This window comes from Scomber scombrus, chromosome 16 (genome assembly GCF_963691925.1).
Source record: "Scomber scombrus chromosome 16, fScoSco1.1, whole genome shotgun sequence".
Taxonomy (NCBI): domain Eukaryota; kingdom Metazoa; phylum Chordata; class Actinopteri; order Scombriformes; family Scombridae; genus Scomber; species Scomber scombrus.
The window spans coordinates 14,977,113-14,995,517 of record NC_084985.1 but is presented as its reverse complement, the minus strand read 5'-3'; the positions used below and the strand labels follow the sequence as shown (position 1 = coordinate 14,995,517).

The 18,405-nt window shown below is 41.6% G+C and overlaps 3 protein-coding genes across 5 annotated transcripts in view; 2 read left to right on the top strand and 1 right to left on the bottom strand.

Annotated features, from left to right (window-relative positions):
- Window positions 1-18,405, top strand: part of LOC133995855 (antizyme inhibitor 1-like) — a 547,935-nt gene that overhangs the window by 434,259 nt on the left and 95,271 nt on the right. The gene's annotated exons all lie outside the window — the stretch shown is intronic.
- stmn2b (stathmin 2b) lies at window positions 4,015-11,682 on the top strand. 3 transcript variants are annotated; one of them, XM_062436643.1, is made up of 5 exons: window positions 4,015-4,033; window positions 9,424-9,519; window positions 9,646-9,818; window positions 10,502-10,693; window positions 11,623-11,682. In XM_062436643.1, the coding sequence occupies exons 1-5, from the start codon at window positions 4,015-4,017 to the stop codon at window positions 11,680-11,682; spliced, it is 540 nt and encodes a 179-aa protein (XP_062292627.1). The 3 variants fall into 3 exon arrangements, with proteins under 3 accessions (XP_062292627.1, XP_062292626.1, XP_062292625.1); XM_062436642.1 differs by having other exon boundaries at window positions 9,424-9,529; window positions 9,638-9,818; XM_062436641.1 differs by lacking the exon at window positions 4,015-4,033 and having other exon boundaries at window positions 9,402-9,519.
- On the bottom strand, window positions 14,905-17,723 carry hey1 (hes-related family bHLH transcription factor with YRPW motif 1). The gene is made up of 5 exons (XM_062435781.1): window positions 17,584-17,723; window positions 17,359-17,434; window positions 17,160-17,243; window positions 16,924-17,005; window positions 14,905-16,631 (listed from the first exon to the last, which is right to left on the bottom strand). Exons 1-5 carry the CDS (start codon window positions 17,667-17,669, stop codon window positions 15,961-15,963), a joined length of 999 nt encoding a protein of 332 aa, XP_062291765.1. The 5' UTR covers window positions 17,670-17,723; the 3' UTR covers window positions 14,905-15,960.

The following is an 18,405-nucleotide window of genomic DNA, read 5'->3' as shown; positions in this document are numbered from 1 at the left end:
GCCAAATGATGGTTGGAAACACCTCCCGTCAGACACCGCCTTTACATCACTTTAAAACACAGTCACGACGAATTTATGTTTTATTAACGATGGCTCTTTCTGTCACTCAATAGGGAGGAAGCAAGTAGCACACACAGGTAGCGTTACAGGTACGGATGCAGGCAAATCCCCCCCCGATTAGCGCACTGATCTTTATTTGAGTGGTGATGCGGTCACACAGGTGCGCCACTGTGCATTGGTAAGCAAATAGTCCATCTCTCTCTCTCTCTCATCTGATGTTAAAATTAAATGAGCTCCCCAGCTTTATCGGAAATAAGTAGGAACAAGAGGGTGAATCATACGTGGTGTGCAAAGTTTCACACGCCACGTAATGAGGTGAGTTTATTCATAGCCTGTGGCAGCATGGGAAAAACATGGGAGCTGATAAAGTCACACATGAAGAGAAAGACAGAAAACAAACACAAAGCTTGACTATTAAAGACCTTATCCCAGCCATGTGCATTTCACTCTAGCCAACATTAGGTTTCTACAAACAACACTGACAATTACATTTAACCATTAACATACAGAAAAGGCTCATTTCCAGTGGGGTTTGGGGTCACACACAGGTGTCCTCTAACATCCTGCTTTTATTATATATCAAGCAATGTCAAACAAATATTAGTAGCCAATACTTATACAGTTGCACTCAAAAGTTTAAAGTGAATGGGAACGTGAGTCAAAAATGTATTACTGTGTATGTTTAAGAGACAGAAAGATAGTATTAGGCCACATTTAAATTCTATATATATTCTACTGCTTAAGTATAAGTCTTGCTATGATATTAATTTGACACTCTGCTTGAGTGCACACTTTAAAGTGTCTTTAATGTATGCAGACTGCATTGATTTATATTATTGATAAATTCACATTTTATTTGTACATCTGACCAGTTATATCTCTATCATCCCTCCTCAAAACACACTTTAGAACAGCATTTTTTCCCCATGTGGTTTTAATTTTGTGCTTTCTTCTTTTTACTTTCATTTGTCAAACTGTTCAATTAATAAAAGAAAATATTGAACTCCAATTTGTGTTATGTCATCAAGCCTACTTGATCTTTAAACGTCTGCAGCATTATTACAAACCTTAAACACATGTGATGGTTAATCAGTGACCATTTATAAGGTCTCAGGCCAAACTCTTGGCATTAGTGTGACACTTTGAATAAACACTAGCAAGGTAACTGTCTTGTTATATATGCAAACAATTGCTTTGTGATAAGGAACATGTCGCCTGAGTTGGAATGAGAACTTTGTGTACTCCAAAAGTAAAACACCATGCATATTTTTTTTGTTAAAATAGGCCCCATAACTGCACAACTCATGAACCAATTGCTAATATAATTATACAGAATATCTGTCTGTACAGTATAGAATGAATGAATCCATAATTTAATGATTTCCCTCGAGCCTCCTTAGTCATATAACTTGGGATTTGCTGCCACCTAGTGATTGCTGTTTTAATGATACCACCCAGACTATGATTTGACCATTAGGCCTAGTGTTTTTTATGCAATCACAAAAGAGAGTCTGTACTGTTATCGTTGGGTCATTTTAGTGTAAATACGGATTCTGTTGGACACTTTAAACTTTTCGAGCCATCAAATTGACGGAGACTGGTTAACTGTTTGTAAATCTGCTCCGCCCAGAATGTCTTACCAGGAATTACCACAAACGTAAATGTGGTTAAAAAGTTTTAAAAAATGGAATTGTGCTACATCTAAATGTTTTCTTATCTTGAGTCAAGCTTCCTTTAAATTCTAGCACAGTTAACATAGAGGTGTGGATACCTACAGTGCATCACCACAGAAACAAAGAGGGAAACACCCTCTGTGTATCTCTAGCTGTATCCTGAACTCTCTAATACAAGGGGACGTTGGATTTGTCAGGGCTCCGCTTAAGAGAGGTGCGTCAGGAGGCTATAATGGCCAATATGCTCATAACTGTGCCACTGTAAAGCCAAATAAATTATATGATGAGACTTCTGGTTTTTAGATTTCAAAATAACATCTTGCACCTAAATCTAATGGTCTTGAATCACTTACAGGATCAACATTTTATCATCTAAAGATATTGCTAGATTAAGGGGACTAATGCTTCAACATGATCATGAAAAATGAATTCATGCATTCATTTGGATGTAATTAGACTATTGTTTTGTCTCAGGCTTACAAAAGAAAGCTCATCTTGTACGAAATGCAGCCATCAGAATTTTAAAAAATAAGAAAGAAAAAAAAGTATTTTTTGAAGCCTCTGCATTGGTGACCAGTTAGTCAGAGAATCCGTTTTAAACTCCTACTGGTCAACAAATCACTCATTGATCTCTGATATGCTTTATGAAGCTCCAAGAAGAGCACTGAAGTCTTGTGACTTGGGTCTGATGACCATGTTCATATCTGGACTTCAAACCTGTCTGCTCTCTGTTGCCTATGATTGAATTTTTGTCCCTGCTTCGGTGTTACAATTTACTATTTCTTGATAATCACAATCTAAGTTGTAGTGTGTTAAATGTTTAATCAATGATTTTTAATTCATGCAGTTTGTAAAGTACTTGTAGATATGTTATAATAATAATAATGATATACTGCTGCTGCTGCTACTACCACTACTACTAATAACAATAATATAACTGAACTGTATGAACTTTGAAACAATGTTTCAAAGTGTGTTACAGTAAAACAAATAAAATCCTAATTCTATAAAAATGACAAATTGCAGCTAGTTTGAAAAAAGACATCAGATAACAAACATTACAAAGACAGCAATTTGAGTAGGGGTTTAAAAGATATCTCTGAATCTAAACCCAACATCCTTAAACCACAAACTGTCTTCCTCCCTCTGCTGGACTGTGATAAAGACAAATGGATATCAAAGACGAATGGATACAAGATAGGTTCACAGTTGTTCAAGTCTGTCGACATCTATATGAACACTGGAAGAGGTTTTGCTCAGTGTCATCATTCCTCCTGTTCATATTGACCATTAATCCATGATCCCTTCTTAATGTGCTTTCAATGTAAATGATGGGAGACAAAAATCCACATCCCTCATTTCACACAGAAACATTTATATAATAACTAATATGAAGCTTCATCTGTTGAGTTTGCCAAATCAAGTGGATATGGAAGTTACAGTCTTTTTTAGTACCAAAATGCCCTCTTTGTGTTGCAATACCTGCACCATTTTCTCTTTATTGATGAGGACAACACACATTCATCAGCATTTCTGTAAATGTGCTAGCGTTAGCCAGCTGGCTAATTTTCGACTGCAGTCCTCTGTCAAGATGTTTTGAAACCAACAGAGAAAAGGAAGATGAAAAGGAATCAGACACTAAAAGACTGTAACTTCAGAAGATATATCGACTTTATTTGAGGCCTCACAGTAGCTTCAGATAGATGGATTTCTGATTATTGTTTTAAGGCAGACCTCTGTGCATCATATTGTTTTCATTTGTTGTTGTTGGTTTTTTTATTTAACAAGCCCTAAACTGATACAAATTAGACGTTAGACCCTTTGTCGCAGGGTCCCCATCAGATAAGATCTTTGGTTTTAGATGTTTTATTAACGAATTGTATGAAACCCATGACCATCATAGTCACACATAGTGTCATTGTATTGTTATTGATGGAATTATAGTGGAAATTAATTATTCCCCGTTCTTCTGGGGACCCCTTGGATCCCCTTCTAGTACTCCTGGGGGTCCCCATACCCCAAATTTTGAACACCACTGGCCTGTTTGACTTTCTGATGGGGCAGGTTTTCCCAGTTTTATTCTGAAGGCCAAGTCTGCGCACGTGTCTTGCTGCAGTCATTTCCTGCCGGCTTGACGCAGCTCTTAACAGACCACCAGGCGCACCGGCAGCCCCCGTCTCTGCTGACTCAGTGCCTTACCAGCAGTCCCTTCACTTCGAGAGGCAGCAGCCAGCAACCAACGCACACTCCTCCGATCAACCCGCTCGGCACCACCACAGAAATGGCTAAGACCGCAATTGGTGAGTTTTTGCACTGAATTTCTTTCAAGGATGTCTGAGATTTCTGGTGGCTTCGCAGGTTTTGAGGATGCTGAGAGGCAGTGGCGACACCCATGGCACAAAAGGATGCTGAGGGTTGATGATGAGAGGGAGCGGCCAAACTCCACTGCAAGTCACTTCTAAAAAAATAACTGCAAAACTAATGCAACCTTTTCCATTTTTTAAATATTTCTTTATGAGCTATAAATGGTCTCATCCTAAATCCTAATAATTGCTGATCATTATGGGCTGGTTCAGGATCCAGTTTGCCATATGGTGAAATCCAGTGACGCAGGTTTTTTTTATTGACTTTAAAGCAAGCGATCAAACGAGATTTAATTAATATCATGATTTTTTCCCCGTCACACAGCATCATTTTAAATATTTTTTTATCGATGCCTGCCTGCCTGGCGCACCTGCTCTTATTGCCTGAGTCAGAGCCGTGCAGCATAATGCAGCGCAGGCGACCCCACCCAACATCTCCGGTCCCTTCAAAGAAAGCCAGCCGCACTCCAGGCTGTGAAATGTCTCACCGTGACAAATCTCCTTATCAAAACTGGGCCATCCTATGTAGCTGTCTATAATGTAAAGCCTGCTGAACCAATTTTGTGGGTGACCGCTATAGGCATTGAATGAGAAAGAGAGGAGAGCGAGAGAGGGAGGAAGAAAAAAAAGAGAGCATCCTTTTCCAGAATTGCTTTGCAGTCGAGGGAAGAATTTACGACTGGTGATGAAAATTAATGTTGTCTCAGGAATATCTATAACTATTAAAAAGGCTATTGGCCATAAAAATTGCCTATTATGTTTATTGGAGCCACAAGTGAGTATAATGTGGCATTATTTAGCAGAAATATATGTATAGAATTGCATGTTATGGCAGGTGGGAGGCCTTGTATTTGTGTCAGCCTGTGAATTTCCATATCAAGGCTTGACATATTTTCCATTGGCTGGTATTTGAACATATTACTTTGAGAGCTTATAAAAACCAGACGTGACCTACAGGCTTTATGAAAAAGAAGCCTTTAGACATATCTAACATTATGGTAGTTTTTTTTTTTGGTTTTTAGGGGCTTGTGTACAGTCAGAAAAAAAGTGAAATGTGTGTGTGTGTGTGTGGCCAGTCTAGGGAGGATAGTGTTTGTTTTTTGGTTGAATAGGCACTTGATGGATGGAGGGGCATGCAGACAGACAGCAGTAAGGGTCCTGGTGTCTGCGCTGAGGGACGTCGGCAACTAAACCCTGACTGTTATATTTATTCCCCTCTCCTCCTCCTCCTCCTCCTCCTCCTCCTCCTCCTCCTCATCCTCCTCCTCCTCCTCCTCCTCCTCCACCCACCTCCTCCTTCCTCCCATGATTTGAGCTGTGAACAGGCAGAATGGGATGGGCAGGGAATATAAAGCAGTCATCATCCCATCGTCAGTGCAAGTCAGCACTCACCAGGTCGTTGAGTTCACTTATAGACTTTATTTTATTTAGAGAAACACTGCAGCCCAATACTAGTTTTTCACATTTCTGACACTAAGGATTCATGAATCAGTGAACATTTAGGAATGTATTTAAAGACTATGATGCAGTATATGTGTGAATATGTTTGTCATTCCTTGGGGGAGATCTGAGGACGCAAAGAAACATCCCTCTACACTATAAGATGGAGCACAAGTTGTCAACTATCCCACTGATAAATCGGTGCTCAGACCAAAAGTGCGCACCCATGTGCATTAAGGCCTCTAAGCGCAGCTCCTGATCTTTATCGTGCACATTTGTCATATCCAGTTAGGTGTGGTCATTCAGCTGGTGCCCTAAAATCAATTCCTTTTGTGCGCGGAAACAGAAGCCTCTTAGACAATAATGCTATCAATATCAAGCAACCAATCATGTCCAAATTCTGCTATGTTTCCCATCTTATCATCTTAATGGCCCATGTGCACAAAGCTTGAAGGTATCTGCCGGACTAATAATTCATTCTGATTTATCATCAAGTCCCGTCGATCAATGCAGCACACTCCCATTACTGGTTCAGATGACTGTTGCTCTTTTAAGATTGGGAGGAAGAGGTGACATCAATCCAGGAGGATGGTATACCACATGCTCATGAGCTCTTCATCACAGATGCCGAGGCAAAAGAGAGCTCTCATTTCAATGTAGAGGATTGTGGCAATTAACACCATTTCCTTTTTTGTTTTAATGTATGGATGACCTTAAATGGACGCAGGGTGTGGTGCTGGAAAAGTCCAGCCCGCCAGTGCTGCACCAGATGACTAGACTTGTCCTTGATCGTCTGGGTGCCATAACGTTTCCTTTAATAGCCAATCTTGCTGTGGTAATACCTTCATCATTTTGTGATGATATTGCTGCCTGGTGGCCTGGCTGTAAAGGGCTTGTATGGGCTGAACACAGTTGCCAAGCCCATGTTGCTGTGAGGTTATAGCACCCGGGAGGAGAGTAAAGGGTGTGATACACAGAGCCGCATTTGTGGGACCGCCCTAATAGGCAGTTTGCTCTTAGCTTTGTCAACATTGTCTTTCACTTTGTGCCATTTTGCTCGAAAATGACTCTATGAACAGAATTGAAATTCTTATTGTAGGGGCTGGGCTTGTAAGAGGAGACGAAGGAAGGGAGGACGAAAGAAGTAATGGCAGAAATGTACCAAATAGAGGTGTGGCAGTTTGTGCTAACGCAGAATTGAAGCTCCCAGGGGAAGCAGAGAGTGTGGGTGAAAAATACAGAAAGACAGAGTAAGAACGAGAGGATGGGATAGAGATGCTGAATACATCAGCAACAGATGAAATGGAGGCTCGGGGGTGCAGAAGGTGCTGGGGAAGAGGCACGCTTGCGGGGGTGGAGGTACAGTAGATATTGATGATCTGTCCTCTTTGGCTGATAGATTGAAAGAGGAAGTGCAGCTTGCTGGCTGTGTGTCTGTGGTCGGGACAAGAGGAGTCTGAGAGGAGACTCTCAGGGAGGATGCAGAGCTGACTGGTTGAAACCAGCCTGGCAGAATGGACGAGGAGCATTAAAGTGGTGTCGTCCCTGTCTGACATTATTTTGTCCTCTCATATTTTCATATTAACATACAGTAACCAGCTGACTGACCCAGCATGTGTGAACCTCAGCCAACATGTCTGAACACATGCTGCTGCTAGGACGCTTCATGCTGTGGATGACAGTCTGTATCATTTGTCATTTTTATGTGTCTGATCCACCGGGAATGAGCTCATTATCGTGGTTACCGAAGGAAAATATATTTTCTCTCAGGAGAAATAATGGGACAATTTAATACATTTGCACAGTAGAGAATCTCATTTTTTTTATTAGTGATATAAAAGAAATACCTCCACGGCTTTGAGTTATAGAGCTATTTCAATTCACAGTGAGGGCTTATCTTATACTAATATAATAAATACATTTAATGTAATCTGATACAGTCATCTCACATACAAATAAACTATAAGTAAACTGTCAATTCGGTCAGTTTGAAAAGCAAAAAGGCCCCACCCAGAACTTGGCAAGCACCAAGCAAGAATCTGTGCTTATCTGCTTCATAAGCACTTAACCCAAATTACCTGCTCCACTGAATTGTTAACTGTTTGTGCCTTCAGCTGTCAAGTGGGCTTGTGTGTGTCGGATAAAATGGCTGACAGGGTCTTGACATACACATACCCTAATGAGCCTGTGACAACCCTCCAAAAGCTCTGTTCCCCCCCTCTAGTCAGCAGAAATGGCACAGTCCACTAATTACAAATTAAAGTGCCATCCACCTGAGGTGGCTGCTTCCATTAGGCTGTCCTGAGGGCAGCTGATGGGGGCTGCAAGTCCCACTGGGAGCTGCCCCCGTTGCTGTTTTTTAATCCTCCCGTCTGTGATATCTGTTTATATCAGAGAGATATGATGATGCTCACATCAAACACGCGCCCCACCAGCCAAGTGTTTTCTCCGTCTCTCTCCATCCACTCGTTGTGTTTCTCTAGAAAACTCCACTTTTATCTCCATTCCTACTCAACCCCTTTCTCCTTTCATCCTGAACTTCTCTGTTTTTTCACCACCACCCCCCACCATGCTCTCACCCTGTCCTGCTTCCTCCTCAGGGAAGGGGTTAACAAGGCCATCAGAGAATAGTGAGAGCTACATCTGAGAGTTGATCACATTACCGTGGCGTCTGCCAGTCTGCAGGGCAGAAAGCGAGACACAGGGAGGAGTAGAAGAAGAGCAAGTGAGCAGGGAATAGGAGTAAGGAAGAGGATTTGGATTAATCATACACTGCACTGTACCCCACTATGGAGAAGCTCTTTCACAGTAAATCTAATTTCTGGCTTTTCTACTGTAGCCGACTGCACATCGTGAATCAACATGGCACACTTCAGCCCTGCAGGCCTTGTGCTCTGGGTGATGGATTATGGCGCGCTATGACAGCCGGCATGCAAATCTGCACTACCTTGACAGAACCTGTAGTGTGTTGCAGATATTTTTGCCACTCTCCCTTCAGGGACTGCTGCTGAACTCCAGGCCCACATTACAAAGTAGTAGATGCCGAAAACATAAGAATAATAATAAAAAATTTAAAAATCAAAGTCAGACAAGGATGGTCGTTCTTTTCTGTACTTTTTTTTTCTGTCTGCCCTTTGGCGCACTTTGTCCCTCCCTATTAAGCATAGAGAAGGTTGACAAGTACAGTATGATTCTAATGTCATTAACTTTTTGGACCATAAATGGACCGAGGGATGGGCTGTGATATATTGCTGTGTTATGCTGATAAGCTAAACCCTTGGCTATTAGCCTCTATCCATCAAGTGCAGACAAGGAAGATGAGAAGCAGTTTGAAGATTATCCCAACATCTAGCCAAATACCAGATTTTAAATTACCTGAACCACATAAACTAATCTCTGATGTTTTTTGGCGTTAGCCACAAAATGGCAGCAAGGCCAAAGGGCGTTGGTCTGGCTACGTTCATAAATAATACACCAAAATGAAATGCATAGCTAATGATGTGTGGAGAATCCTGTGGAGACGACAGCATCTTAGCTGTTGGGGAAATTAGGCCAAGTAAGGACACTGCGCTCCCCTCGCAGCTCGATGAAAACAAAAGCCACAAAATGTCTACAAAACCCAGACCAGTTCTGCTCTGCCAGACATTTCCTTTGATGAGATTTTCTTTTTTTGAGGACTTGATGAATATTTATTTTTCTAGAAATTCAGATATTTACTTCAAGGGCCTCCTGTGGAGGTAAAAGTAGGTTAATGATGTTTCATCTTTGCATGTATGTGTTAGTGGGTTAATGATATTTCATCTGTGTGCATGTGTGAGTTAGCAGTGCTCTCAGTTTGCAGTACATACAGAAATAACAAACTGACATGCATCCATTTATCTCCACAGCTTACAAAGAGAAAATGAAGGAGATTTCAGTTCTCTCACTCATCTGCTCTTGTCTGTACCCTGAGACCCGCAAAAACCTCATGGGTGACTTTGAGGGTAAGTGGAAATCAGACTGAAGATTTTTATCTTTATCAAACATGCTTGAATGAGAAGTCGCATGGAGCTAACAAAGGGGTTTTCTTTATCTTTTTCTTTCTTCCTAATTAATGCACACACATGCAGACATGGACATCAAGCCTATTAACAAAAGGGCCTCAGGCCAGGCCTTTGAGGTCATCCTGAAGCCGACCTCCCCTGTGTCCGATGCTGCTCACTGCGTCACCACCCCTCCAAAGAAAGACATTTCCCTGGAGGACATCCAGAAGAAACTGGAGGCAGCTGAGGACCGGAGGAGAGTAAGGATGTTTCCTGTCATTTTCATTGCACCCATCTGCCACATGACACTTTGCCTGAATGACGTGATAATGAATTTACACCAGCCAAAATCTATATGTCTAAGTGTAATATAGCTTTTGGTGAAACTAAAACGTTTCTTAGGCTAAATTACAGGAAATTCAAAAGGAAATAAAGACAGTAAACATGACCAGTTTCATACAATCACTGTTAGGCTGTAAATAAGTATTTGGCATCTAATACCTGTTTGTTTGGTCAATAGTGCATCACATTGACTGCTGAGCGGCAGTAAGTGTGGTGCAAAACCACTATGGAAAATCTAATCTGACTTTGTGTAATTCCTGCATCTCATTGATCCTCTTGTCAATACAGTCAGTCAAGCACCTGACAAATCCAGCAACCCACCAACAAATCAATCAACCAATCAATAACCTAGTTTGACAGATTTTTTAACACCAGATGTCCAATACTGAGAGTCAAACATACAGTATATTAAATAAATTATAGTGGATGCCAGGAGAGCATTTGTATGCTTAACATTATTGTCTGATAGTTGGACCTGCTCAGACTCACTTTTCTAAATTTTAATAGGAATCAATAAGGGGTTCTGAGTAAATCCCTATTTCTCCTTGACTCATCCTCCCTCTGCTTCCTGTCCTTCTTTTGTCTCCTCTTCCTCGTCCAGTCCCAGGAGGCTCAGGTACTCCGGGCCCTGGCTGAGAAGCGGGAGCACGAGCGTGATGTGCTGCTGAAGGCCATGGAGGAGAACAGCAACTTTAGCCGCATGGCTGAGGAGAAGCTCCAGCAGAAGATGGAGCAGATCGAGGAGAATCGGATGGCTTACCTGGCCAGCATGATGGACCGCCTGCAGGAGAGGGTGAGGAAGGAGGCTCTAGTCAGGATTTTAGATTAGGAAGTCAAGAACACTGTAACTCCAGACTATTCTGATTAGACACTACAGGAAATAGTCTCAAAACTTTGTCAATTATTTGAATTTTTGTTAAAATGTAATTTATTCAATTGACTTTTCAGTTATATTATCACCACACAGTCAGGAATTAAAGTTAAGAAATAATAAACCTTTATATATTTATTTGTTGGTGTATACAATGATAAAATATCCACCAGGTGTAAGCTTCTAATTTTAGAATGCAAAACCCCAAAATTCCCAGAAACAATACTGAAGATATGACCTCAGTGTCCCCAGTGTCCTACAGCAGCTTGCACCAGCCATTTGTAAATATGTTACTAAGTTTGTGTGTAAATTCCTTTGTAAGTTCGTAACTGCTAGTGAGTTTCATAGTAGTAATTTACTAAGGCAGCACCATTAAAACTTTCTCATTGGTTGGTAGGAAACATCTCCAGCTCAGTTCAACCAAAAGCAATCAGCTATTTTGAGAGTAACATATTGCAACTGCCAGAAACTAACAAAACAATATATTAAACTTGAATTGAAAAATTGCTAAACCTTTGTAAATGTAAATTGAAATGGTTGCATGTAGGCTGTATACCTGCTTGACCTTTATAGAAGTACCACAATGTGGAAAAAACAGCTAACGGAGGAAGGCTGTCAAAGACATGCAGTCTTGTGGCTGTAAGTGGGAGGTAAATAATCATATGAGGGGGAGAGAACATGAGAAGAGCCTCAGGTCAAAGAGGAATACAGGTGACAGAAAAGGGTAAGGAATAAGACGTCACTGCAAAGGTCAAATTAGAGAAAGTGGTGAAGTGAGCAAAAAGAAATGTCAGGAAAATGCCGGCAACCAAAAAAACATTGCATGTGTTCACTTGTGTGTGTTTCTCTAGGAGAGGCGTGCTCAGGAGGTGCGCAGGAACAAGGAGTTGAGAGAAGAGGTGACAGCGTGAGAAGCCCCAACAGGTTCTACGTCCCACCTCCAATCCCCCACCTCCAACCACCACCACCCCGACCCCTGAGGAACACACCCCTCTCCCAGCTTATCCTACATGTCCCCATCCCTCCACCCCCCGCCATACTCCCCCATGCTACAATGAAAGTACCACAGCCTGATGAGACTCCACCCCGAGACAGTGGGAGGTTTGAATGGGTTTGGGGGTGGATCCAAAAATGAAAAAGAAAAAAAGAATTGAAAAAAGAAAAATTATTGTCTCCCACTCACTATTCCCAAAAAAAAAGAATGTTTTTGCTCCGTTTCAAATGAGAAGAAAAGAAAAAAATCAAATTGACAAGTGACAGTGGGTATTGGTTTTTGTAAATACTTCTTTTTTTGTTATATACAGTACGATACAAGCAGCAAAAGTATTGATTGCAGTGTGCCATTTTATATATAAGTTTCCTCTCCTTGCATATATATGGATGTAATAATTTGTTCATTTTCATGTTTTTTCTGTTTGTTCATTTCAGCCTGAGATTGTTTCTTTTTTTAGGTTTCTCTCGTGTGGTAACAGGCTTAGGTGTTTGTTGTGAGTTTGCCAGCTAGCTGATGTGTGCTGTGACTGGTTGCGTCCTCACAAGGCTGCATCCTGGCTCCGTTCCCTCGTTCCTTCGAGTGGGCACTTACTCATTTGACCCTGCAGTTCAATAAACAAAACTGAATCTGTTGGTTCAGAGTGATTTTCCATCCAGTTTTATGCCAATGTTCCAATTAGTGAGGGACATATGCAGGGGAAGTTGGCACAAGGGAGGGGACAGGCTGCTTTTCTGTGAGGACTGCAAGTCGTCGCCGCACATCCACTCCTGTGAGGTAGATGGTGACTGTACCGCAGGAGAATACTATAGCATTTAATGAGCCCATCCTCATCCCCCCCCGCCCCTCCGTCTGCAACCTCTTCATCTCTCCACATACATATATACTGTAGAAGCACTCACTCACACGCTCTCCACATGGGCAGGCATTTAGCCAATCATAACACAGAGCTCAGGAGGAGCTCGCTGAATTCTGTCCATCTGGCACCGGAAAGCTCACGTAACATCCCTGACCAATGGCGGGCCTCTTATATTCCTCAGAAACAAGCTTCCAGACACATTTCAATCACACGTTACCGTCGAATCCAACACAACTAAGAACGCTGCAGATACAGGCAGGGAGTGCAAATAAAACGCCACCTTGAAATCACACTTATTACTGTGAATCTTAAATCGGAGAACATACAAATAACTTCCGTCTTACTCCATCTGATAGAGGCTAGAGTAGTGCTCAACATCATTGGATGCCGCAAACATTGCACTTCACTCCAAGACACTGTAATTGCTGCTGAACGACTGGCACAAGAAACATATTTAAGCCATAACAGGTATCACTGCAACAACGAATCATGAACACAGTATTGTCATCTGTAAAGGTGTATATGAGTGTATTAAAGTTTCCAAATAGTTTGTAACCAGGGGTGTTGAAGCCTGAGGTTGAACCCTGTCGGTCACACACGCACGGTAGGCCCATAGATGTGTGTGAGTGTGTGTGTGTGCATATTTCAGAAAAATGGCGGGTAGATACCGTATGTTTGTGCCATGTGATATTGATCCGGTGACATATAAACCAACTAACACCATCACAGTGTAACAGCTGTCAGAAGTACATCACAGACAGTGACTATCCTACCTGCCTCTCGCTCTCTATCTCTCTCTCTCTTTCGCTCCTCTGTCCATTTGTGTGTTTCCCCTTCTCCACATATATCTTTGTGAGCAAGCAGTGGTTAATAAAGATTTGGGGTTCAGTGAATTCATGTGGCTATGAGACTGAATTCTTTCAAGAGCTTTTATGTTTCCAATGTAGCAATCTGTCACAACCTTGATACTCCTTAAGTGATATATCAGTCAAATTATAATGTATTATTAGGGATGCAATTAATGATTGCTTTTTATTGTACATTAACTTGTTTGTTTAAGCTATATAAATCCATAAAATCATATTAACAATTAGAAATTCCAATCACAGTTTACCAGGACCAAGGCAAATTTTTTTAAAACCCAAATTCCAAAGATTAAATTGCCATTTTTTACAGTAGACATTTTTACATATCATTGCAGTAAAACCATAAGAAACTAATGTCATTAATGTAATCCAATAATCTTTACAATTGTCAGGGTTCAGCTGGATTCTGGCTAACTGGCACACTTAATGGGAGCAGAGTCATTGTTAATGGTATCACTAACACCTGTGCTTTTTCTAGTATGGCAAGTCAAAATGTCTGCTGTGACAAAAGAACAATTTAGTGATTATATACTAATGTAAAAAACATGAAATGCACACATTTAAGAAGCTGTTTGGCATCCTTTTATAAAAAACATAAGTAATGAATTCAGGACATGATATTAAGTCTTTGCTCCATGATGAAGTACCACATTTATCCAGTCGGGGGAGACAAACTGTCACACAGCTTGTGGACCTTTTGGTTTTGGCTGAAGTGAAGCTTTCAGTACATCACTACCTGACCTTGCATCATCTTTATAAATAGAGTAAAAGGTTAAGAAGAATGATTAATAGATTACAGATTGTAGATCTAAAATGGATGTTTATTTTATAAATAGATGTAAAACAGGAACATTTTGGCAAGAGAGAGTTCATTTTACGTCAGCAGAGGAGAAAACGACGTGCAGGACCTGAGAACAGAAGGTGCAGCTGGTGCGAGCTGAAAAGATGGCAGAGAGACAAATCTGTCTGCTGTACACTTCCTCTCTCACAGTCTTACACCCCTAGTCTCTCCTTTGATCCCCCTGTCCTGTTTCTTTCTTCCACCCTCTCCCTCCATCTCTAACCCTATGCTCCATCCCCTCATTTCTATCCTTCTTCATCCTCTTCCAACCTTCCCTCCCTCCTTCTTTCCTCCTTCTCTAGTTCCCACGCAGCGCATGGGGCCAGCCAGGCTGCTATTGTCCAGGATATCCCCTCCTTGTTAATGGTTTCCTGTGCACACACAGAGGGTTGCTGAGAGAACAAGCAGCCTCATCTGATACCAGGCGTCACCATGTACTGCGCGTGCACACTCACACATACACACAAACAACTGCAGGCATCAACAAGCAAAAGAGTACACATTCATACCCGTACACACACAAAGACGCTGATAAAGCTGCAGGTGATTTATCAGAACTCTTTATTACAGGGAAGCTGTCATTACTACCAGCAATGACTTTGAAAAGCTGAGAAATCTGATTTGTCAGTGCTTGCATGTGCTTTGTACAACCATAAAATATACAAACTCACAGTGAGGTTTATCAGGAGACACTAAAATAACAGGTGGAAAGGATTATATTTCTTTGTGTCTCAGGTCAAAGACAAAATAACTGAACTGTATTGAATTATTTTACTGCAACTGAGAGATGATACAGATGAACTCCATCTTGATTATTATTGTTTAGTACAAGAAAATAATTCGTAAGCCTAGGAGATAGGAATCCCTCTTGCATCAGTTACATGAGAAATGCAAAAAAAAAAAACAAAAAAAAACAGTGGAAAAGCTGGTAAAAACATATGTGAAGCCTTGATTGTTAACAGCAATGTTAAAGACAATTTACTGCAGGGAGGAAACGTAACTTGAAGCGTTAACAATGGAGTACCAAATGAACATCAGAGGTTGCGAGTAAATCACTGTTAAGCTGATTTCAACCAAGCTGGTAGCTAACTTCTGCTCCCAGTATTTAGTCAAACAAACACCTGGTTTCGGTTATTCCACCCCATAAAATGCTAAAAAAAAAGGGGGTGACTCTCAACCACCTCAAGCCCTCTTTTCACACCGCCTCTCTCTGTAACCAGGGCACCAACACTGGGTGTTTCAGCTCAGAGGGAAAACAAAGAGTTTCGCCGAGGAACTTGACAGGCGACTGCTTGACCATCTGGAAAAGCCATTCCTGATAGGCTGACAACAGTGGGTGAGACTTCTAAAGGGGTGGGCAGGAACACAGATCAATCAACATAATAAATCACTCTTGCTGTTTTTTAGTCGTGGTCTCCCTCCTCACTGTTTTTTTCTTCTATGCAAAACACAATACATTAGCAAGAAAATAAAAAAAATCCTATAGCTATAGGTATATCCTCTGTGGGAGGTCAACATCATAGAAAAAATAGTACTTTCTTAGCAAGGATATTAAAAAGTCTTGTCCTTGAAAGTCCAGCTCAGCTGTGTTATGAGTCTATATGTGGATTGCATTTGAGGTTTTCACTTCAGTCAGAAGGCTCCTATTTCCATACCCCAGGGTCTGTAGGGTTTGCCCACACTGGATGTCGGTACAGGGGAGCTGACAGTAGCGGTGGGGGAGATGATGGGGAAGGCGCTGAAGGGGAAGGGGAATGCCGAGAGGGAGGAGAGGAGCGGAGGGGAGAGCTTGGACGCTGATGAGGGGACCAAGGCATGGTGAAGGACGGTGGTAGGAGCGGCGGAGGTGGGGGGAACGCGGATCGGGCCTTGATCTGAGTGGGGGGTGGCGCTGCCGCTACGCCTGCCCGGAATGTGAGTCTCTGCAACCGATGTGGATGATGAAGAAGAGGAGGAGGAGGAGGAGGATGAAGTGGAGGTGGATGACAGAGGAGTTTGTGGGCTGCTGGTGGCACTGCGGGGTAAAGGAGCCAATGCTGCCCCCTGTTGGTGCTGGAGGAGGAGAGGGTGGGTCAGGTGGGCAGGAGGGGATCCAAAGGCAGAGCCCCAGGCCAGGTGATTCAGGCCGGAGTGGGCCTCTCTTTGACTGGCGTAGTTGTTGAGGTGTGAGACCAGACGGATCCGCAGAGGGTCTGTGCTGTCCAAGCCTTCAATTATACTCAGATAGCGGGCCGTCTCAGCCAGGCACTCCCTGAAACCCAAACCACGGTAGTCCATTGCCAGGGCATGGGCATCAAAATAACCTGAGAAGAGACAACATTTGAGTATAAAACAGAAGTGCACATACAAAACAGGTTTTTCCAGAACTGTAGACGCTATGTCTGACATGAATCAATACGCTCTTGGCACTGAGACCAGGACAGAGTCAATAATCAGTCCAAACAAAACAGATATAACTTCCAGAACTATCAAATCAGTGAGTAATTAAGTTGAGAAATGCATTTTATTATACAGCTTTTTTTTTTCATTTTTCAAGAATTTTTTTAAAAGTTTTTTATTTTTTTAAATATGAAATTACTTTAATCCCAGACATACCTTTGCCCCCAGCAGCATGAAGCATTTTCAGATGGTCGACAGTCATCTGCAAAATCTCTGCTTTCTCCAGTTTGGCTGAACCCTACAGTTTGGGGAGAGACAAATAAAAGCCACTTAGATATACATATATATTTATGTATGTATATATATAAATAAAACCCAACCCAAAATAGCTGAAGTGAAACTTGTGGTTCTACATTTTGAGACTTAAATTCAAGTAGCATGTTGCATCATACCTGTTTCTCAAAGGCGCTGGGAACCAGCCTGCGGAGCTCACTCAGGCTGTTGTTGATTCTGTCCCGACGCCGCTTCTCAATAATCTGAGGAAAGACAGCAGATTATTTAGTTAATTGAAGAATTTATGAACATTTCTGAAGATATCACACGCAATGTCAACTATTGCACGAACGGATAAATTGATATAAGTGTACTTACTCCTCGACGCCTTTTCCTCGCCTGCACCTGAGTTGATGTTGTGGGGGACATGGAGCCCAGAGGAGAGCTCATACTCCTGAAAAATATTAAAATTGTAACAGAAAAGTTCAGTCCAGGCTCCACTTAATTTTTTATATGATTCATAAATGGTAAAACTAGTTTTAGTGTTTGTCCACGTCGGTCATCCATAAGGCTGGATAACGAAAAAGAGAATAAAAAACTTACCCATTCTCATCTGCGCTCTCCTTCTCCACCTCAATAGTCTCATCGAGCTCGCTGTCCGAGGAGCTAAAATCGTGATTCCTTTTCATTTTGATTTCGTCCACAATAGTCCTTCAGTGTCCCTGCTGTGACTGTCAGACGCGCTTCTGCTCAGGTTTGTGCGGAGCACCTCTGTTTGAAGCGCTCAGCTTTCTCACGGTGTCATTTCAACGCTGCTGTCGGCCAACAGGGGCGGGGACTCGGGCCCAAACCAGCCAATCACAGAGAGGCCGTGGGTTTGAGTGACAGCGCAGTTGGCCCAAGCGCATCCTAGTGCGCAATGACAGGTCTGAGAGGAAGAAAAAAAGTAGAGACATCTCACTCTGTAAGTGTTACTCGAAACTTAAAGTGATTTAAAAGTGAACCTGAGCATGAGATATGGCCTCAACTGTCTACAAAAACATTTCATTTTATCAAAAGCGAACACATAAAAAACAATCCATAAATACATATTTTTATTATTATTACTCATAATCAATTATATTATTAATAATCAATCATTAATCATCAATTGCTGCGGACCCTGAGTTGTGTGCAGTGTGACATTATTACTTCTTATAAATTTTCGTATTGACTATCAATATCTTGGTTCATCATCAGCTTTTTACCCTTTTTCTGAAATTAGCCTATGCTGAACTTCTGTGACAATTTGTATAGAAGTAGCCTATTTTTAGTGATATTAACTCAATAGCCTTTGTGGACCTTTCAGTCACAATGTTTTTCCTCACATGATGGCACTGCTTGAATAAAAAAAATGTAGGAGATTATCTAACAAACTGAGCTTGT

Coding starts and splice junctions, on each gene's coding strand:
- hey1 (XM_062435781.1), bottom strand. CDS start 17,669: ATGAAAAGGAATCACGATTTTAGCTCCTCGGACAGCGAGCTCGATGAG. Junction 17,435..17,583: donor GAGAGCGCAGATGAGAATGG/GTAAGTTTTTTA, acceptor AATATTTTTCAG/GAGTATGAGCTCTCCTCTGG. Junction 17,244..17,358: donor CGAGGAAAAGGCGTCGAGGA/GTAAGTACACTT, acceptor GTCTTTCCTCAG/ATTATTGAGAAGCGGCGTCG.
- stmn2b (XM_062436642.1), top strand. Junction 9,530..9,637: donor GACTTTGAGGGTAAGTGGAA/ATCAGACTGAAG, acceptor ATTAATGCACAC/ACATGCAGACATGGACATCA. Junction 9,819..10,501: donor CAGCTGAGGACCGGAGGAGA/GTAAGGATGTTT, acceptor TTCCTCGTCCAG/TCCCAGGAGGCTCAGGTACT.